At 36.7% G+C, this 22,171-nt stretch overlaps 1 protein-coding gene across 1 annotated transcript; it reads left to right on the top strand.

The window, feature by feature from the left end:
* Positions 1-2,187: 2,187 nt before the first annotated feature.
* On the top strand, positions 2,188-21,751 carry LOC120355906 (Usher syndrome type-1G protein-like; the record flags this gene model as incomplete). Its single annotated transcript, XM_039444651.1, has 5 exons — positions 2,188-2,412; positions 5,735-5,919; positions 15,697-15,880; positions 16,831-17,066; positions 20,415-21,751. Coding segments are annotated over 5 exons (1,105 nt in total), but the record flags the coding sequence as incomplete, so codon positions are not given.
* Between the last annotated feature and the right edge of the window lie 420 nt (positions 21,752-22,171).

Here is a 22,171-nt window from a genome sequence, read left to right as displayed (position 1 = left end):
AAATAACTTAGAACAAGAGCTACAGAGAATCGGCATCGATGGAAACACCATGTTCAAAGAATGTCAGCTGAGAGATCAGCCAATCACAGTGATGGATAAAGTCATAGAAGGAAGCGCAGTTGCCAATTTGTCGATTAGACTCAGTCGACTCAATGCTTTCAGAGAGGAAACTACATATTCGTATCATGAGCACTCACTATATACTATAGTGAGATCCACGTTGTAATGGCAGTGGAGAAAGATAGGAGAAAAAGGTTGCCGATCCTCTGTCTTGTCATTGCCTTCCATAGATGGTAGCTGATACAGGTTTATTGATGTAATTTTAACTGGTCATTCTCATTGAAAATAATCAATCATTGACCGAGCGAAGTGAGGTCTAAGATTCAAGTCGACGGTTTGGCATTTCTCTTAATGTTTAAATGTTGCGCATTTACGGCGAACGCGGTAATAGATTTTCATGAAATTTAGAAATATGTTCCTTTTTTAATGGCGCGTCGACGAATATACAAGGTTTTTGGAAATTTTGCATTTCAAGGATAATATAAAAGGAAAAAAGAGCCACCTTCATACGCCAATATTAGAGTAAAAATCAGACTATAGAATTATCATTCATCATAAATCGCTGACAAGTGATTACACAGATGTGTGAGAAGCCAGTCTATTGCTGTATTTCCATAAGGTCTATAGTTTCAATCAGGTACTTGTGGATGAGAATACTGCGTGAGGTCTACTGTTCACAGAACTACTAGTATTTTATCAAGCAAGAAATTATATTTTTCAATAATTTCATAATGAATTTCCATAAACAATTAATTTTGTTAATTAATTATCAATTCTACACTGTTGAAAGACGATCTGGCAACAGAGCGAGAAAGAGATAGTGCTATCCACTTTGTTAAATGATATAGACAAGGATAGCAATACCATTGCTAATCTAACACTACCATTATAACGTGGACCTCACTATTACAGGGTGATTTGAGAAAAGGTGCCCATAAGTCAATGCGTGATACCTCTCATAAAAAAAAGAAAAAAAAGTTTTAAAATTAAAATTAAAATTAACATAGCCCCGAAAAAGATTTCGTCTGAATTTCAGTTCCCCTGCCGAAACGAAGCTATATAGGTATTTGTTTGCTGTTAATTAAGATGTATCATTCAGCTTACTTCATGTAAAATGAACTGAAAAATGAAATAAAACCGTTTCCAGACCTGTAGCTACAGTCATTTTTAAGATAATTATGTTTTTGTGTAGTTGAGAAGTTGATGTTGTGGTAACTATTCATATTGAATGAGATAGACTAAGAAATTGTCAAAAACCACAGATTTATTGATACTTAGAAAGACCGGTTTCGGTTATTACACAATTTTCAATCTCTGATATTTATCAGAGATGTTTATCATTGATGTTTATCAGAGATGTTTATCATTGATGTTTATCAGAGATGTTATCATTGATGTTTATCAGAGATGTTTATCATTGATGTTTATCAGAGATTGACAATGGTGTAATAACCGAAACCGGTCTTTCTAAGTATCAATAAATCTGTGGTCTTTGACAACTTCTTAGTCTTTTTCATTCAATTTAAGATATGTGATGAAATACGCGAAACATGGTCCTGAAAAACACATTCCTTTAAGGTTTGAAGCAGATTTACTATGTTAAATGTACATTAAACATAAAATATTTTTTTACAGAACTTGTAGAAAATTCAATTTCGAAGAGAAAGATGTAAAATAAGTCTATAATGGACAATCGCAATCTTGGAAAAATTATCCCTAGTTACATACAAAACTTATGAAAAATGGACAAATCTGGAATGAAAAAGACTAAGAAATTGTCAAAAACCACAGATTTATTGATACTTAGAAAGAACGGTTTCGGTATTACACCATTGTCAATCTCTGATGTTCATCAACAATGGTGTAATAACCGAAACCGGCCTTTCTAAGTATCAATAAATCAGTGGTTTTTGACAATTTCTTAGTCTTTTCCATTCAATATGAATAATTACCACAATATCAACTTTTCAACTACACAAAAGTGGACAATCTGTGAGCTCTCTATTTTTCATGCTTTTTGAATGTAATTGAGGATTATTTTTAACTGTACCACTTGTCTGGTCTCATGATATATGAGATCGGAGGTTGAAAAAACGACCCTCTAAATATAATGTGTTATTTATTCAGGGGTGACCCAGAAAAATGCAACTACCACTTCGGGCAGAGTGGACTGCACTTGGCGGCCGCCAGAGGTCACCTGCCTTGTGTCACCTTCCTGGTGGCGTTTGGAGTCAATGTGTGGCAACTGGACCACGACTCACGCACGCCCATGCAGCTGGCAGCCGCCCATTCAAGGCATGCCGTCCTCGACTACCTCGATAAAGCAGCTGCCAAACAGGAGGCAACCAACAAGTAAGTCAATCTTTCACAATCATTATACTCTGTGCAAATCAACTTTTGACTTGGGAGGGACATGCGCATCAGAGAAGGCATACAGAGGTAGGGATACAACTGCTGCAAATTTACCATTCTAAAGCCCGGTCCAAACGCTCAAGTTTAGCTTCAGTCTTTTGCTCAAGCAAAAGTTGGAGCATGTGAGTCGTTGCGTCTGGACGGTTAAACGGATGGGTCTTCAAGCTTAAGTAATCAAACTTAAAAAGTATTATCAGATATAGAGTTATCATCTATCCTCTACAGAAGGCAGTGACAAGGCAGGGAATTGGCAACAGTGTTTTAGCCTCCTCAACTGCCATAATGACGTGGACCTCACTATGAACATTGTTATCAGACTGAACATGTTTGAGGTTGAAAGTTCTACCTCACAACTAAATACCTGCATTTTTTGTGGACATCTGGTTTACTCTCATAATAATTAATCTCACAGTCCTATCTGAAACCTTTCATCATATTGACTTTAGTAAAAGAGGTTGGATTTATTTGTTGAGAAATCTGAACACTCACATCTTGTGTGATTTACTTCAAACAGATGGCTTTTCTGATAAGTTACACTAAAGCCCGGTACAGACGCTCAAGTTTAGCTTCAGTCTTTTGCTCAAGCAAAAATCGGAGCATGTAAGTCGTTGCGTCTGGACGGTAAAACGGATCGGACGGTCTTCAAGCTTAAGTCGTCAAACTTAAAATGTATCGGCCGGCAATCTTCTTCCATAAACCGTCCGTCTTTTGCCCATCAACCAAAACCTAAATCGCTTGAAAATGTAGATGGAGGAATTGGGACTTCAGATTCGGATTCAGCGCCCTCAAATTAATAAAATGCCACGCTAGTACTTGAAAATAAGCAAGTTTTTTATTGATTGTATATAACGTCATTTAACCCTTTCTTTTCCTTCTTGATTCTCATGATACTCTCAGAATTTGATGTTGATATTATGATTTATTATCATGATATATTAAGAGGTACTATATTGTTGATAAGAATAAAATCTAAAAAATTTCAATCCATTTACAATCTCTGTGTCTTGAGGTAGGACATAAACAAAACCATTTAGCGATCAACAGTGATATTTTTACTTTCCTTGCCCTATTACCATAGGTAAGGAAAGTATTGCTTTCCGAAAAAAATTAAGGTACCCCAATTTCTAAATTTCTGTACGTTTCATGGTCACCTGAGTCCAAAAAAGTGTGTGTGTGTGTGTGTGTGTGTGTGTGTGTTGTGTGTGTGTGTGTGTGTGTGTGTGTGTGTGTGTGTGTGTGTGGTGTGTGTGTGTGTGGTGTGTGTGGTGTGTGTGTTGTGTGTGTGTGTATGAGTGTATGTGCGTCTGTGTACATGATATCTCATCTCCCAATTAACGGAATGACTTGAAATTCGGAACTTAAGGTCCTTCCACTATAAGGATCCGACACGAACAATTTCGATCAAATGCAATTCAAGATGGCGGCTAAAATGGCGAAAATGTTGTCAAAAACAGGGTTTTTCGTGATTTCTCGGAACGGCTCCAACGATTTGATCAAATTCATACCTAAAATAGTCATTGATAAGCTCTATCAACTGCCACAAGTTCCATATCTGTAAAAATTTCAGGAGCTCCGCCCCAGCAATGCAGATAGATTCCCAAAAAAATCGAGTGGAGTAGATTGAGCATGAAAATCTCTACAATTAATGTTCAGTAACATTTTCACCTAAAATTGAAAATAAGCTTTAAATTCGAGAAAATATGATTATTCAATTGCAAATTATTGTTGATTCTATTAAATCATTCACTATCAAGAGATAGCAGAATTCATGTGTGTCTCCAGCGTTATTGCCTTGTCACCAGCTGGCTCAAATCTTTGAATAGTAGACTTGTGATGCGCGGGAACACTAGCGTCAGTGATCAATTTTCATAACGGCAAGGAAAGTTGTGTGATGCGCCACACCAGATTTTTGTAATTATGTTGTTAAATATAGAATTATCCAGTTAAATCAGCGAAAAATACGATATAATTATTACTCATCTACCGGATATATGTCAATCGTATACAATTCAGACTCAATGAACCATATCAAGAACTGAATTTGTGAGCACAAAAATAGGAAAACGGACGACATAAGACGGATGCGTGTGGACGCAATATTACATCCGTCTTTTGCTTGAACCAAACGATCCGTCTTTTGCTTGAGCGAAAGACTGATAGTAAACTTGAGCGTTTGCACCTGGCTTAACCGGCCAGCATTCCTCTAATTTCTGGTGAGTATTCTAGCGCTCATGTTTACGGAGTTTCCTGTCTGGAATCCTTCAGTCGACTGACTCTAATCGACAAATCGGCTACTGCGCTTCTACCTATCACTCTATTCATCACTGTAATTGGCTGATCCCCCTCCATTTCACTGCGCCGCATATTCCTCCAAGTTTGAAGTTAATTTGTACAGAGTATAGGGTTCATAATAATCCATAATCAATATTTTCTTCTTTCTTCTTCTTCTTCTTCTTCTTCTTCTTCTTCTTCTTCTTTTTCTTCATCATCATAATCTTCTTCATCATCATAATCTTCTTCTCCTTCTCTTCTTTTCTTTTTCCTCTCTTCCCTCCTTCGTTCCTTCTTCTTCCTCTTCTTCTTCTTCTTCTTCTTCTTCTTCTTCTTCTTCTCTTCTCTCTCTTCTTCCTCTTCCTCCTCTCCTCCTTCAATCCCAATTGATCAATTAATAAAATAGCCCACTTTATTTATTTATGCATTCATTATAAAAAACACTAACAAGTGAGCATTGTCATAGAGGAATAATGTGTATCACTATACTATATTAAAGTAGAGAACTGGCTTATACACGTACGGGATAGGAAAATTATGTTTGACGCATCATCATGTCTCAATGTTTGACGCATCATCATGTCTCAACTACTCAACTGATTAACTTGAAATCTACACTATAATAAAGTAAAGAATTGGCTATACAGTACGGGATAGGAACGTCACGAATGACACATCATCACGTCTCAACTACTCAACTGATTAACTTGAAATTTTGCATATAGATTCTTAATCAACCGAGGATGGTTATAGGCCTATTTTCAATTTTTCAAGATTTCATCACGTCAAGTTTTCAGTTTGTCAAGTTTCAAAAAAGACCCTTACGGAGCATGGGTTTCCTGCTGATAATAAATGAATATATAGATTTTCTAGTGATATTATGAACCTTCATAACAATAAGCTCAGTTATTATTTGAATTACACAATTTATTCCTAAACTATAAAACAAAATCTTGTATTTTTCTATATCTCTCCCATTTTCTGTTTCCAGGAGAGAGGCGAAATTGAGGAAGGAGAAGGCACAAAAGGATGCCGAACGCCATAGAAAGAAGTACGAAGAGAGAATGAAGAAGGAACGTGAGAAAGAAGAGAAGAGGATAAAGAAAGTGGAGAAGGAAATTCTTGGAGGGCACAAGATAGAGGTGGATACTCCGATACCTACAACTCTCCCTTCAGGTAAATAAATGATAATTAAATAAAGAGTAAATGAATGAATATTTTTGTGTAGTTGAGAAGTTGATATTGTGGTAATATTCATATTGAATGAAAAAGACTAAGAAATTGTCAGAAAACCACTGATTTATTGATAATTAGAAAGACCGGTTTTCGGTTATTACACCATTGTCATCTCTGATAAACTTTTTTTTCATTCAATAATAATTTGAATAATTACCACAATATCAACTTCTCAACTACACAAAAAGTGAAAAAATATTTTAATTAATCAATAAATTCAGAAACTCGAGATGAAATTGAATAAATAAATTGAATAAAACGAATTTTATTGTCATCGAATTCATTCTGAACATAGGCAACGTCAAATTCATATAAATATATTTATTGTTTATAAATTAATTAGACCTATATTCAGGTTGGTTGCATATGAATCAAATCAAACTCAACCACCGTGAAATGACGTCATGTTATCAGATTAACACATTATTGTAGTTTGATTCATTATTTGATTATCCTAGCATTCAATTGTTTCCTTTGAATAAATAGGTCGAACGAATAGGAGCATAGAAAAAATATAGCATAAGAAGATAACCATGATATAGGGCGTTTATGATCCAATTTTCAATGTTAACTCAAAGTGATGGTCCTAGTAGGTATTTTTCGTTGAGCTGTGTGTCGTATTCACCCCAACAACACAGTAATAATAGACAGTAGTCAACAGTAATCGGCTTGAGTTAAGAAATCGCTTGAAATTTGAAACATGAAGGACTCGTGCTATGGGATATCTACTTATGCTATATTATTACTTTCCTTGCCCTATTACCATAGGTAAGGAAATCATTGCTTTACAAAAAAAATTAAGGTACCCCAATTTCAAGTTTTCTATACGTTTCAAGGTCCCCTGAGTCCAAAAACATGATTTTTGGGTATTGGTCTGTGTGTGTGTATGTGTGGTGTATGAGTGTATGTGCGTCTGTGTACACGATATTCATCTCCAATTAACGGAATGACTTGAAATTTGGAACTTAAGGTCCTTCCACTATAAGGATCCGACACAAACAATTTCGATCAAATGCAATTCAAGATGGCGGCTAAAATGGCGAAAATGTTGTCAAAAACAGGTTTTTCGTGATTTTCTCGGAAACGGCTCCAACGATTTTGATCAAATTCATACCTAAAATAGTCATTGATAAGCTCTATCAACTGCCACAAGTTCTATATCTGTAAAAATTTCAGGAGCTCCACCCCATTAATGCAGATAGATTCCCAATTATCAGCCTTCAGATACAATTGAAACAAAAGAAGTCAAGTGGAGTAGATTGAGCATGAAAATCTCTACAATTAATGATTTGTAACATTTCCACCTAAAATTGAAAATAAGCTTTAAATTCGAGAAAATGTGATTATTCAATTGCAAATTATTGTTGATTCTATTAAATCATTCACTATGAAGAGATAGCAGACCTCATGTATATCTCCAGCGTTATTGCCCTGTCACCAGCTGGCTCAAATCTTTGAATAGTATACTTGAGATGCGCGGGAACACTAGCGTCAGGTGATCAATTTTCATAACGACAAGGAAAGTTGTGTGAGTGTGCCACACCAGATTTTTTCCTTTGTTGTGTCAATATTCAATCTAATTATCAATATGTTTTTGCAGTATCTTATCACTCTATCAAACTTATTTTGAATAATTATTATTAAACGAAAATCGAAATTGAATGCTGTAAATCACCCCGAGACTTCTGATACTGCAAATATTGACAACAGGGTAAACAGCTATAGTGAGGTTCACGTTATAATGGCAGTGTTTGATTAGCAATGGTATTGCTATCCTTGTCTATCATCCAACAGAAGCGAATAGTGCTATATCTTTCTCGCTATGCTCTGTTGCCAGATCGTCTTTTAACAATGTAGAATTAATAATTAATTAACGGAATATTTCATCATAATTATGAAAATTCATTATTGAAAAATATATAATTTCTTGCTTGATAAAATAAAATTCACTATCTTAAACGAGAATGAACAGTTAACATTACATCAATAAAGCGGTTCTAGAAGTCAGTTCTAGAAATCAGTTATAGAAGGCATTGACAAGACAGAGAATCGGAACTATGCCGATGATTGTACCTTCCTATTTTAGATCAGATCTCATAGACTTGGAGATTGAGGCAAATAACATGGCAAATGAGGTTGTGCAGTTTTTTAATGATTCAGACCTCACTATAAATTCAAACAAAGTCATGTCATCAGCTTTGATTAAAAGTATCGTCCTTTTCACCCCACCATAACACTTGGTGAAACGACTTGAAAGTTGTACTGTTGTGAACATGTTAGTTTGTCGATGGATTCCAAGCTTAATTGGGGGATCATGTGAGCAAGATATCATTGAAATTGAGTAGGTCACTTTTGCATTTAGAAATATTGTTAAACGGGTGCCTAAAACAACAGCAAAAGTGTCTACTATGCACTGATTGAATCCCACATTGCTTATGGCATTGAATAATGGGGGAGTACCTCGAAGCGAAATGTAAATTTTCAAATAAATAATAGTAAAACATTCAAAGATTTCTGTTTGCAAAAGTCCGCAATAAGATACCTGGAGGGCTCAAATTTTTTCCACAGACATGTCGGGAGTCTTTCAGTAGCCTAAGTATTTTAACTGTTCCATCATTGTACATTTTCAATCAATATTACATGTGAAGGATAGGTTGAATTCATTCCAAGTTAACTCAGATATTCATGGCTATAACACTAGATGAAGGAATAACATTTCAGTTGAGAGACATAGGCTGAGTGTATTGAGAAAACACCTACTTATAGGGACAAAAGTTTTTCTGCAAAACTTCCGGCTGATTTGAGAAGTATTGTTGAAGAAAAACAATTCAAAACAAAACTATATTCTTTTCTCAGTGAGAAGGCTTTCTATGAGTTGACGAATTCTTGTTAAGGTGAAAAAAATTATTATCTAAATTTTGCAAATTCAATGAATGTTAAATGTTATTGAGTTTTATTTTAGATTGATATTTTATGTTATTATGTTATTTATCTGTGACGTTTTCAACTGTATTACATTGTTTTTGTTATACTTTTGTTGAGAATAAAATATTATTATTATTATTATTATTATTATTATTATATTATTAAGAACGTTGTTCTCCCATCTTTCTCAACTGCTATTATACGTGGCCTCACTATAGATGGAAATTCGATTAATTTCTAATTTTGATTACCCCTATATACTGTTCCATACTGTTCTTTTACCCCTATACTGTTCCACTCCACTACATTTCAGTGTAGTGGAGTTGCCATTATCGTATATTCTCCCAATTTGAAGTTTCAGTTCGCCAGTGATTGATAATAGATTTTTAATATATTTTTAATTTTTTTTTTAAACGAAAATCGGTAATAGAGGTGACAGGACCCTCGTTCACTCAAATTGTGGGAGCAGGAACGTTTTCCAAGAAACCAGCTGTTCAGACAGGTGTGAAGAAAATTATCGACAGGAAACTCAGGGCAACAAACCAACTCAAGCATAGCAGCAACGATATCAGGGTTTGTATCAAACTAGAAGTTCTGTGAACAGTAGACGTCACGCAGTTTTCTTATCCACAAGAAGATGGTGTGACCTGAACACCGGCTGTGAATTAAATGCAATGAATAATCCACTTGTCACTGATTGATTATGAATAATTCTCTTGCCTGATTAATCCCATCTTCAGAGTAGATTATAAAATAATATAAATATATAATATATATACAATTTATATAATATATATAAATATACAGTATATCGGAGTAGGGAAATTCCTTTTCCTTCCATATTATCCTTGAAATGAAAATTGCATAAAACCTTGTGTATACATCGACGTGCAGTTGAAAAAGGAATACTCCTGCCTCTTAGAATCGTAGAATCTCATAGAATTCTACCTACGCGTTTGGCCATAAATGCGCTACATATTGATCATAAAGCTCATAAGATTCAGGGTTTCTCCAACTTCGTTATACAAAGATAAATAAAAGTTTATAAATAAATAAATTAGGTAATAGTCTGAGAGTATTCCAACAAATAAATCTCAATATATGAAGCTATAATGCGATATACATTTAATTTTTTATGTGAACTTTAGGATTCATACAGATAGACGAAAGAAAATCCGAGTTAAAAATAGACCTCACTGCGTTCGGTCAATTATACAGGAATAATATATACAAAGTTCTGGCCCAGTTGCACGAAATCCCGTTAAATTGGAATCATGATTAAATGTCACGAGAACTATATTAAGAAGGGTTAATTGAAAAGAGAACTGTCGTTCTCTAAAATTGTTTGGTCAAATTCAATAGGCTTTTGTGCAACAGAACTCACAAATTTTCATTAGAAAATTCAAGATTGAAACCAATTGTTATATCTATATTGAGGTCCACGTTATAATGGCAGTGGAGAAAAAAGGAGAACAACATTGCCTATCCTCTGTCTTGTCAATGGAGGGTAATTGATATCGGTCCATTGATGTAATATTACTGTTCATTCTCGTTGAAATAATCAATTTTATTTTATTAAACAAGAAATAATATATTTGATAATTTCATAATAAGATCAATATTCTGTTAATTAATTTATATTAAATATGATGCGGTGGAACACAATCACAACAGAAGAAAACACTACTATGAAAGTATTGATTATAATAAACTTTCATTAGCACTAACGAATGAGACCTGGAATTCCGTGTACCTGCAGAATGCGCTGATAGTGCTTTGAAGGAAATGATAGAAATACTGAAAAAATACACAGAAGAATGTAAAGTTATTAATAGAGTATCGCACACAAAAAGAAAAATAAGCCTTGGATTACAAATGGATTAATACATCAATAAGGAAGAGAGATAAATACACAGGCAAAGCAAGAATAATACAGCGAATCTACAGCTTAGAGAGTATTATAGAAGGTACAGAAATCTACTAACAACTGTAATAGAAATGCGAAGAAACAATACTTTTCAAGGCGATTTGAAACTTCCAGCAACTCTAAGCAAACATGGGAAGTAATAGAGAAATAACGAAGTGCAACGGCCAAGAACACAAATCCACCAAATCAACTTGGGAGGGAGAGAATTGAAATTGGGAGATGATGATAAAGATATGGCAAATTCTTTCAATGAATTTTTTATTAGTATTGGATCAAAACTGGCCCAGGACATTCTAAATAGCGATTGTAATGGCTCAGATGAGCATGCTGCAGCTGATCAGATAGTCTGCCAGTCATTATTCTTTACACCTGTCAGTGAGGACGAAATGATAAAAATCATTAATAGTCTTAAAGCTAATAGTGCACCTGGACTCGATAATTTAAAATCAGATTTTTTCAAACAGAATAATACTATACTTGCCAAGCCTTTAACACATATTGCAAACAGAATTTTTGAGGAAGGTGTTTTTCCACAGTGTCTTAAGGAAGCTGTCATTTGTCCAATCTTCAAAACAGGAGATAAGAAAGATATGAATTGCTACAGACCCATCATTACTCAGTACATATCAAAAATTTTTGAAAAGTGTATCAAAACAAGACTGATCAGCTTTCTTGAAAAAAATAATCTTCTATCGCCAAACCAATATGGTTTTAGATCTAGTCGCAGTACAAATGATCTATCACTATGTGACCACTCAGATTGCCGATAAATAAACATGAAGAGAAACCATTAGCAGTATTCTTAGATTTAAAGAAGCTTTTGATACGGTGTCACATGACATTCTTCTTTCAAGGCTTGATAACTATGGAATAAGAGGAGTCGCATGGAATCTTTTCAAGAGCTACCTATCAAACGAACACAATGTGTCAGAGTCAATGGATGTATAAGCAACAGCTGACTGTAAAGTTTGGAGTGCCACAAGGAACAGTACTAGGACCAATTCTTTTCTTCTCTACAAATCCATTATGCAACATGGAATAAATGGATCAATCACCACCTTTGCAGATGATACTGTTATACTGTTCTCTGAACCGACCTGGGAGATGACCTGGAGAGAAGCCGAGACTGGACTTCAGAGGGTGTCTCGCTGGTTGGCTGAAAATCGCTGACATTGAACCATGAGAAAACCTTCTTTCTGACCTTTTCGGCGACTCAACATGGACAGCCAACAGGAGATAGATAGTAATCAAGAATCATAATAACACTTCATACACAGTTCACAGGAAACAGTCACAGAAATACCTGGGAGTTACTATGGACTCTTTTCTGCGCTGGGATCATCATCTCAATGAATTATGCGGGAGACTGAGGAAGACCATCTACAGATTCAGGATTCTGAGGACACTGGTCGACAAGGGATGTCTAAGAGTTGTCTACTTCTCTCTAGCACAGTCCCTCATGCTGTATGGGATTGTGGGATGGGGAGGTGCAAGCTTCTTGCACATTGAACCGCTCCTCAGGGTGCAGAAGCTGATCATGAGGGTCATCAACCAGAAGCCTCCACGCTATTCATCAGACCACTATTCAATGAGTTTGACGTGATGGATCCAAGACAGCTTTACTCCAAGGAGATACTATGCAGATTACACAAGAACCCCAACAACATTTCAAACTAGAACCACAACCACAACACCAGATACAGGAATCTTCTCATCACCAGTGTTGCAAGGAAGGCACTATACCAGAGACATTTCAATCATTTAGCACCAAAATTATATAATCTACTTCCTGCAACTTTAAACAGATTAATCTTCCTAGAAAGTTCAAAGCAATAGTACACAATTGGTTGATGAGCAAAGGAAGACAGAACATAGAAAACATTATTTCAAATAACACTAACCACCTAATGACTTACTAAACACTAACTAATTGATAATACACACAAAACACTAACAAAACCTACTCTAGAACATGGTACGCCATAGTGGAGTAGGTCAATTTTCCACACAGAAAAAACAAAGAAGAGAACACATTATAAGAATCTTTTGTAACTAACCTATTGTATGTAATATTGTAATTTATCTAATATTTTTGTAATTGATGTTGTAGTTTTAGTTTTTTTGGGAAATAAACATTTTATTTATTTATTTATTTATTTTTATATTTCTACATTGTTAAAAACATAGTAAAGCGAGAGACAGATAACGCTGTCTGCTTTGTTGAATGATAGACAAGATAGCAATACCATCGCTAATCAAACACTGGCATTATAACGTGGAACTTTGAATAATTGTATCAGTGAAAACAAATATTTGCAACATCCTGCTAGAATTTATTGTTTCGTTAATAGATTTCATCATATGTTTCTCTATATTTCAGGGATCCAGAACCAACAAAATCATACCCACAGGCCAAAGAAAAGATTCGCAAATAATCTATGTCAATTCCTATGATGCTCAAAATATGGTAAGCATATTGAATTATGCAAATTATTTTTCTTCTTTCTCTTTCCATTTATTCATCACGTCTTTCGGAGGAGACGATATCCCGTCGGTCCCGTCTACCTAAGAAGTAGTTTTCATCTCTCATCATCATCCATCTCGCTCATTTCCCACGCACAAGCCTGAGAGCTTCACCCTCAATATCATTCTCATTCTCATTTTTCAAAAAGGTTCATGAAATTCTAGAGTAGCGAATTCTAGAGTATCATGAATTCGTTTATAAATACGTCATTTAGGTACATTATTATCATAGAGTAAAGACAGCACAAGAAGATATCCAATGATTAAGGCGTTTATGTTACAAATGTCACTGTTAACTCAAGCCGATAGTCTAGTAGTTGTTTTACTTTCCTTGCCCTATTACCATAGGTAAAGGAAGTATTGCTTTCCGAAAAAAATTAAGGTTCCCCAATTTCTAAATTCTATACGTTTCAAGGTCCCCTGAGTCCAAAAAAGTGGTTTTTGGGTATTGGTGTAGTGTGTGTGTGTTTGTGTGTGTGTGTGTGTGTGTGTGTGTGTGTTTGTGGTGTGTGTGTGTGTGTGTGTGTTTGTGTGTGTGTATGAGTGTATGTGCGTCTGTGTACACGATATCTCATCTCCCAATCAACGGAATGACTTGAAATTTGGAACTTAAGGTCCTTTCACTATAAGGATCCGACACGAACAATTTCGATCGAATGAAATTCAAGATGGCGGCTGAAATGGTGAGAATGTTGTCAAAAACAGGGTTTTTCGTGATTTTCTCGGAAACGGCTCCAACGATTTTGATCAAATTCATACCTAAAATAGTCATCGATAAGCTCTATCAACTGCCACAAGTCCCATATCTGTAAAAAATTCAGGACTCCGCCCCATCAATGCAGATAGATTCCCAATTATCAGGCTTCAGATACAATTGAAACAAAAAAAAATCAAGTGGAGTAGATTGAGCATGAAAATCTCTACAATTAATGTCCAGCAACATTTTCACCTAAAATTGAAAATAAGCTTTAAATTCGAGTAAATGTGATTATTCAATTGCAAATTATTGTTGATTCTATTAAATCATTCACTATGAAGAGATAGCAGACCTCAAGTGTGTCTCGAGCGTTATTACCCTGTCACCAGCTGGCTCAAATCACTGAATAGTAGACTTGAGATGCGCGGGAACACTAGCGTCGGGTGATCAATTTTCATAACGGCAAGGAAAGTTGTGTGAGTGCGCCACACCAGATTTTTTTAGTGAAGCTTTGTGACGCTGGTAGTCTCTCACACTGTGCCGTTTTTACTCTCGCACCCGACCAAAACAGTAATAGAAGACAGTAGTCGACAGTAATCGGTTTCAGTCAACAAGAAACTCTTCCACACCAAAAAAATCTACTTCAAAACTCAACATTTTCTTCATCTACTGCTTGAAGTTTGAGATGTCCTCATTTCGGAGTGATCAACTTCAAACATCATGTCCAATATGAGAATCTGAATCTCTCCCAACATTTCAACATTCAACATTTTTTCCAACATTCCTTTATTTTTTCCAAGTCTATCCCAATATTTCTACACTGAAAAACCTTCATTTTTGTGTATGCTTTTAGGTGGAAACCTGACAGTTTTAAGTAAATTTCACTATTGAACAATTTCAAGCGAGATCCATGTATGTTCATTGACCGAGCGAAGTGGGGTCTAAGATTCAAGTCGACGGTTGGCATTTCTTTAATGTTTAAATGTTTATATGTTGCGCATTACGGCGAAACCGGATAGATTCCATGAAATTTGACAGGTATGTTCCTTTTTAAATTGCGCGTCGATCTATATACAAGGTTTTGAAAAGGATAATATGAAAGGAGAGGGGAGCCTCCTTCATATGCCAATATTAGAGTAAAAATCAGACTATAGAATTATTCATCATAAATCAGCTGTTTGAATAAATCTTGAAAATGTATCTTTCCATCAACGTTATTAGACAGTTGCAGCCAGACCTGATAACAGCGCTCACACTGACATTGCGGGACGACACGTCACGGTACGATAGGACAGAAAGCTCTATTTTTATTTGGGATTTTTTCTAGACATTTTAAATTGATAAATCTTTTATTAATTTTTGAGAAAACCTAACAACAGGACAATGTAACTGACTTAATTAGAGTAATTACGCTAATATTAGAGTAAAAATCAGACTATAGAATTATTCATTATAAATCAGCTGACAAGTGATTACACTGATGTGTGGAGAAGCCAGTCTATTGCTGTATTCCATAAGGTCTAGTAGTTTCAATCAGGTACTTGTAGATGAGAATACTGCGCGAGGTCTACTGTTCACAGAACTACTAGAATATTTTTTTATAAATAAAAGCTATTCTATTCTATTAATTTTTGTGTGTTTTTAGGTGGAAAACGCGGTAGAATAGCCGACGTTTTTGACACAAAAGGCGAATTAATTCGCTCCATATCGCAGCCCGATTATCTGAACAGTGCCGGAGTCGGTGGTGTAGAAGTGGGGGGAAGCCCCCTCCACGAACAGGCAAGCATCTTTGATAGACCTGGATTCGGAAGTGTTGCTTTTAGACAAAGGTAATATCAACATAGAATAATCTTAATTTAACAGTTAATATTATTAAATTCATTATAATATATTCAAACTCAGTATAGTGAGGTCCACGTTATAACGGCAGTATTTGATTGACATTGGTGTTGCTATCCTTGTCTATCATTTGACAAAGCAGAAAGTGCTATCCCATTCTAGCTCTGCAATGATGCCAATTCTGTATTCAATGATGTAGAAGTATAATCAATCAAGGCAGAGAATCGGCAACGCTGTTTCCTATCTTTATTCACTGCAATTATAACGTGGACCTCAATATAGTCCCCAGAAACCGAGTTTAAAACATAGAAAAGCTGTTGTGAATTTTGGCTCTCAGATTTTCTTGCTCTGCCAGATCGTTTTCCAACAGAATAATTGTATAATATATAGAAATATTATTAACAAAATATTAAATCTGAATCCTGGGAATGTTTCATTAAATCATTGAGAAATATATTTCCTTAACGAATGAAATGTAATTGATTATCGTAAACAAGAATAAACAGATATCGGTATCAGCTTTCCTCTATAGAAGGCAGCGGCAAGGCAGAGAGTCGGCTACGCTGCCCTTCTATCTTTCTCCACTGCCATTATAACGTGGACTTCACTCTAGGAATAGGGATCGGTGAACAGCTTCATCCAATGTACCTAGAATACAGAATCAGTTAGGGAACATACTGTAGACTATGGGGAAAACCTCCAAATCACCAATATGTTACCCCCCTGGCGCCCTAGAGACTCCCAAATTTTTTCGACATTTGAAATCAGCCTCGCACAGAAAACTCGATACAAGCTTTTTTGTTCAGCTCCCGGAGATAAGCCTGAGATATCTTCATTAGCTATATTCTCTCCATGACAAACCCTTCAATATCAGTAAATTAATCCTCCTTATTTCTAATTATTTTTCACTCCTAAAATTTCGTTTCCTCAATTTTTGCAGAAACGCCCTAGCCGGAACCTTGAGTGCCCTGCCAGCCCTGGACCTAGACAAGGACAGCGGGGGAGAAGGACAGGATGGGTTAGGAGTAGGAGGAGGAGGAGAAGTAGGAGTAGGAGGAGGAGAAGAGGATAGCAGTATTGGCAGTGCTGGAAGTCTTGCTAAGAGGAACCAGGTGGGAGGGGTGGGAGGAGTCCTACATTGGCAGCATCATCACGCCGACATTGATACTAGTGACGGTGAGTTCAACACAAACATAGTTTTATTGTCTCAATGTGAAATATCTGTTCTATTTTAGATTTTGAAGAATCTAAATATGAAAATCTACTTTGTGAACATATTTAAGGACTGAACATTCTGTGAATAACTAGAAGTGAAGAACTACAAGACATAACCAATAGAGAAACAATAGCGTAAGTAGATATCCCATGGTATAGGGCGTTTATGTCGCAACTTTTACTGTTATCTCAAGCCGATTACTGTTGATTATTGTCGAATTTCACTGTTTTGTTGGGGTGAGAGTGTATGAACGGCACAATATGAGAGACTACCAGACTGTCACAGAGCTTCACGGGAAAGAATTACATGAACTATTGGCTTGAGATAACAGTAAAAGTTGCGACATAAACGCCATATACCATGGGATATCTACTTATGTTATTGTTTCTCTATGACATAACCTATTTCGGACTATGTGTAATCCTGTCTAAAATTGCAAGGGGAATAGCACAACCTTATCCTTTTTCTTCCTATCATTTTGATGATGTAATTTTTGTATCAATGACTGAATAAAGGAATAAATAAAATAATCTTATCTCATCATGATATCTCAAAAATCTGGTGTGGCACACTCACACAACTTTCCTTGCCGTTATGAAAATTGATCACCTGACGCTAGTGTTCCCGCGCATCTCAAGTCTACTATTCAAAGATTTGAGCCAGCTGGTGACAGGGCAATAACACTGGAGACACACATGAGGTCTGCTATCTCTTCATAGTGAATGATTTGATAGAATCAACAATAATTTGCAATTGAATAATCAAATTTTCTCGAATTTAAAGCTTATTTCAATTTTAGGTGAAAATGTTACTGAACATTAATTGTAGAGATTTTCATGCCCAATCTACTCCACTTGATTTTTTTTGTTCCAATTGTATCTGAAGCCTGTAATTGGGAATCTATCTGCATTGATGGGGCGGAGCTCCTGAAATTTTTACAGATATAAGACTTGTGGCAGTTGATAGAGCTTATCGATGACTATTTTAGGTATGAATTTGATCAAAATCGTTGGTGCCGTTTTCGAGAAAATCGCAAAAAACCCTGTTTTTGACAACATTTTCGCCATTTCAGCCGCCATCTTGAATTGCATTTGAATTGCATCCTTATAGTGAAAGGACCTAAGTTCCAAATTTCAAGTCATTCCGTTAATTGGGAGATGAGATATCGTGTACACACACACACACCACAACACACCACACCACACACACACACACATACAGACCAATACCCAAAAAACCACTTTTTTGTATTCAAGGGACCTTGAAACGTATAGAAATTTAGAAATGGGGTACCTTAATTTTTCTCGTAAAGCAATACTTTCCTTACCTATGGTAATAGGGCAAGGAAAGTAAAAATGTGCAAAAATTATTACATTCCATGGAATATTTCAGAAACTCTGTAATTGATATCTCTGACACATAATTATGTCTGAATTATCAAACTTATTAACTTGAAAATTTGTAATAAGATTCTGAATCTGTTAATCAATTATATATATATATTATTAAGAACGATTTGACAAATGGTTAGTAGGCTACTATCTGCTTTGTCAATTGAAAGAGGTAGATAGCAACACCAAAGTTGATCAAATACTGCCATTATAACGTGGACCGCACTTTAGTCATCATCATCATCATCATCATCTTCACTTGGATTAGGTTTATTGATTAACTTGTTTGGTACCGTATCTCCACTCTCCTCCTTGGCCTCCCTACATCTCTTTTTCCTGTAGGACTACAACGGGCATTCTCCCAGGTGGCATTCTATCCAAATGACTGCACCAGTTGCGTCTATTTTGTATAATTCTTTAATGCAGTGGAGCAAACGATAAAACCTGTCTTATATCAGTATTTCTCATACCTCACTATGGTTGACCGAGCGAATATTGAGGTTCAAGATTCAAGTAGACGGTTTTGCATTTCTCTTTATGTTCATATTTTTTCCTACAGTTACGTTGAAAAGTGGCCATTGCTGCACTGATTACAGAACGCAAAGAATCACTTTTCCGCTCTAGTGCGGGAAAATTTTTTCTGCACTCCAGATTTGCAACATGGCAACACAAAATACTTAGTAGGTTATATGGAGCAACAGTGCAGCAAAATCAAAATGAAGTTGGTAACAGTGACTGCTGTGGCTGCTATAGTGAGCAGAGGTGCAACCAAGCACAACGCGCTAATTATTATTCATTATATATTATAACCAAGGACAACGAGGACTTTAGGATTTTAGGATTAAGGTTTTTATCAATAATAAAATTACACAGAAAAACATTTGATGCATTTCAGGCAATTTTACCCATAATTACCCACTTTTCATATTCAATGGTAACTGTAGGAAAATCTTAATGTGAAATACGTGCGCAAAGTTCCTCTGCTGCACTCAAGAAACCATTCCGCCCTCGCCTATGGCTCGGGCGTAAACGTTTCTTTCGGTGCAGCAAACTGTCACTTTGCGCACTAGTTGCACAAATAACTATTTCGCCACACTGCACAGAAAGCAGCTGTTTTCCAGTCCCTACGTAGATCTGAAAGACCTTGTTTGCAGACGACGTCAGAAAAGGGTTTCTTTTCCGGTCTAGGCCAGAAAGTTGTCTCTTTCCAGCCGCTCATGGAAGTAGTTAATAAGTCATCCGCTAAATCGGGCGAGTGTCACTTTCATCATCAGCTGAAGTCGCCATGATTCCAGTTCCAGTTTCGAATCAAACTAATTCGCTTCGCAACCAGTTTTATTCAATTATTTATTGTTGATTAGTGCATCCGAATTTCAAAAAATGTTTGAAGATGACTGTGGATTCCAAGTGAAATTTTAAAAGAATCTGAAATCCTGACTGCAAATCTTCTACCACTAAAATCAAGAGATAGGTACGATAGCTTAATGAGTATTCTTTATTTTGATTATTTATTTATTTGTCAGCAATACCTGTAGTGGGCGAAAAATATCGTTCGCACCACGGGCAAAAATGTTTTTCCAGCTCTCAATCTTTTCTAGTCTGAAAACCGATTTCGAGCTGGAAAAATCTCATTTTCTGCTCTAGGTGCGAAATATACTATTGTTTATATGTTCCGCATTTACAGTGCAACAGCCGACCTGTTGCCAGTATGTCTTGAAGGAGATTAGCTTTTGATGTTAGCATTTTTGATACACCAACCCCAACAGCCATCACCCGTTTTCACACCGATATCTCGCCGACACGACATACAGACAGGATTTACTCTGAAGGACAGTATAAGAGGGAGGCTGTGGTTTATAACTGCGCGAGGTCTACTGTTCACAGAATCACTAGTTTAATTTTCTCTTGTCTTTACAGAAGACGCCCTGGACACAGGAAGCGACTTGGCGTTGGGCGACACGAGTGGCTGGTCGGTGGCGCTGAAGCGGTTCCTGGTGGCGTCGGGGTGCGGCGAGTGGTGGCCGCAGCTGGTGGAGCAGCGCATCGACCTGGACGCCCTGCTGATGCTCAGTGACGGCGACCTGGTGCAGCTGGGCATGCCCATGGGGCCCCGCCGCAAGCTGATGCATCAGTGCCGCCAGCGCAGGCAGGCCATCGACACACCTGGACACATGCACGATAGTCGGCTGTGATAGGGCCACCTGATAGACAAAGAGAGCAAAGAGGCAGGAGATAGACGAGAAGAGGGTGATACAGGGAGGGAGTAAGTGAGAGTAAGAGTGAAGGTTGAGAAGAAGAAGAGTAGTTAGTAGAAGAAGATAGAGACAGAGTGAGTAAGTGGAGGAGAGGAAGAAGAAAAGGAGTGGAAGAAGAAGATGGAGGAGAAGAGAAGAAGAAGAAGAAGAAGAAGAAGAAGAAGAAGAAGAAGAGAAGAAGAAGAAGATACAGTGGAATATAGGGAGTGTGTGAGAGAGAGAGAGAGTGTGAGAGAGTGAGTGGGAGTAAGAAAGTGATAGAGGCACCTGGAAAGATGCAGGATAGTCGGCTGTAGAAGGAGAAGATATATAGAAGAAAGAGAAGGACACGGAGAAGAAGATAAAGGACAAGTAGAGGAAGAACATAGAGGTGGAGAAGAAAGGTAAGGAGAGGAAGAAAGATTGATTGATTGATTTTTATTTTGTTGTGAGGAGAAAGAGAAGGGAAAGGAGAAGAAGAAGAAGAGGAAGAGGTAGGAGAAGTAGAAGAGGAAGAAGAGTAGGTCGTAGAAAAAAACAGAGACAGAACGAGACAGAGGAGGGGAAGAAGAGGAAGGAGAAGAAGAAGGAATAGACGAAGAAGAAGAAGAAGAGGAAAAGGAAGAGGAAGTGGTAAGAGGAGGAGGAGAAGGAGAAGAAGAGGGATGAGAAGAGTGGAAAGAAGAAGAAGACAATGGACGAGAAAAGGTGGAGCAAGAAGGAGAGAAGAATAGTAGAGTGAGAAGGAAGAGGATGAGAAGAGAGAGAGAGAACAGATGAGAGTGAAGGAAGAAGAGGGAGAGAAGGATAGTAGAGGGAGAAGGAAAAGGATGAGAAGAGAGAGAGAGAGAGAGCAGATGAGAGTGAAGGAGTAGAAAGGAAAGAAGAGGGAAGGAAGAACAAAAAGAGTGGGCAGGAGAAGGAGAAGAAAAAGAGAGAAAGAAGGAAAATGGAGAGCATGAGTTGAATGAAGATGGAGGAGAAAAGTAGAGAAGAACAGGAGAGTAAGCAGGATGAGGAGAAGAAGGGAGAAGAGGAAGAGAAGAGCTGAAGAAACAGCAGGTGGTGGAGAAGATGAAGAGGAAGAAGAGGAGGAGGAAGAAGAAGAAGAAGAAGAAGAAGAGGAAAAGAAGAACAGGAGGAGCAGAAAAAGTAAGAGAAGAAGGAAAGTAGAAAAAGGAGAGGAGGAAGATTGGTGAGGAAGAAGAAGAAAGGGAATGAGGCAGATAATTCCATCAAGTTGAATGTGGCATTGGTCAAGAATACCCCACCGGATTTCTATCAAATCTTTATTTCAAAGTGCTGTAACTCGTTCAAAAATCATGATTTTCAAACTTTGAACAACATGTAACGGTATAGGTAATTTATTCCTTTCAAATGTTCTCTTGTAAAATTCACCTAAAACACATGTTTAAGGAGTTACAAGCCAAAAACGCACGA

The sequence above is a fragment of the Nilaparvata lugens genome, unplaced genomic scaffold (assembly GCF_014356525.2).
Source record: "Nilaparvata lugens isolate BPH unplaced genomic scaffold, ASM1435652v1 scaffold5178, whole genome shotgun sequence".
Lineage (NCBI taxonomy): Eukaryota > Metazoa > Arthropoda > Insecta > Hemiptera > Delphacidae > Nilaparvata > Nilaparvata lugens.
This window is presented reverse-complemented; position numbering and strand designations above follow the sequence as displayed.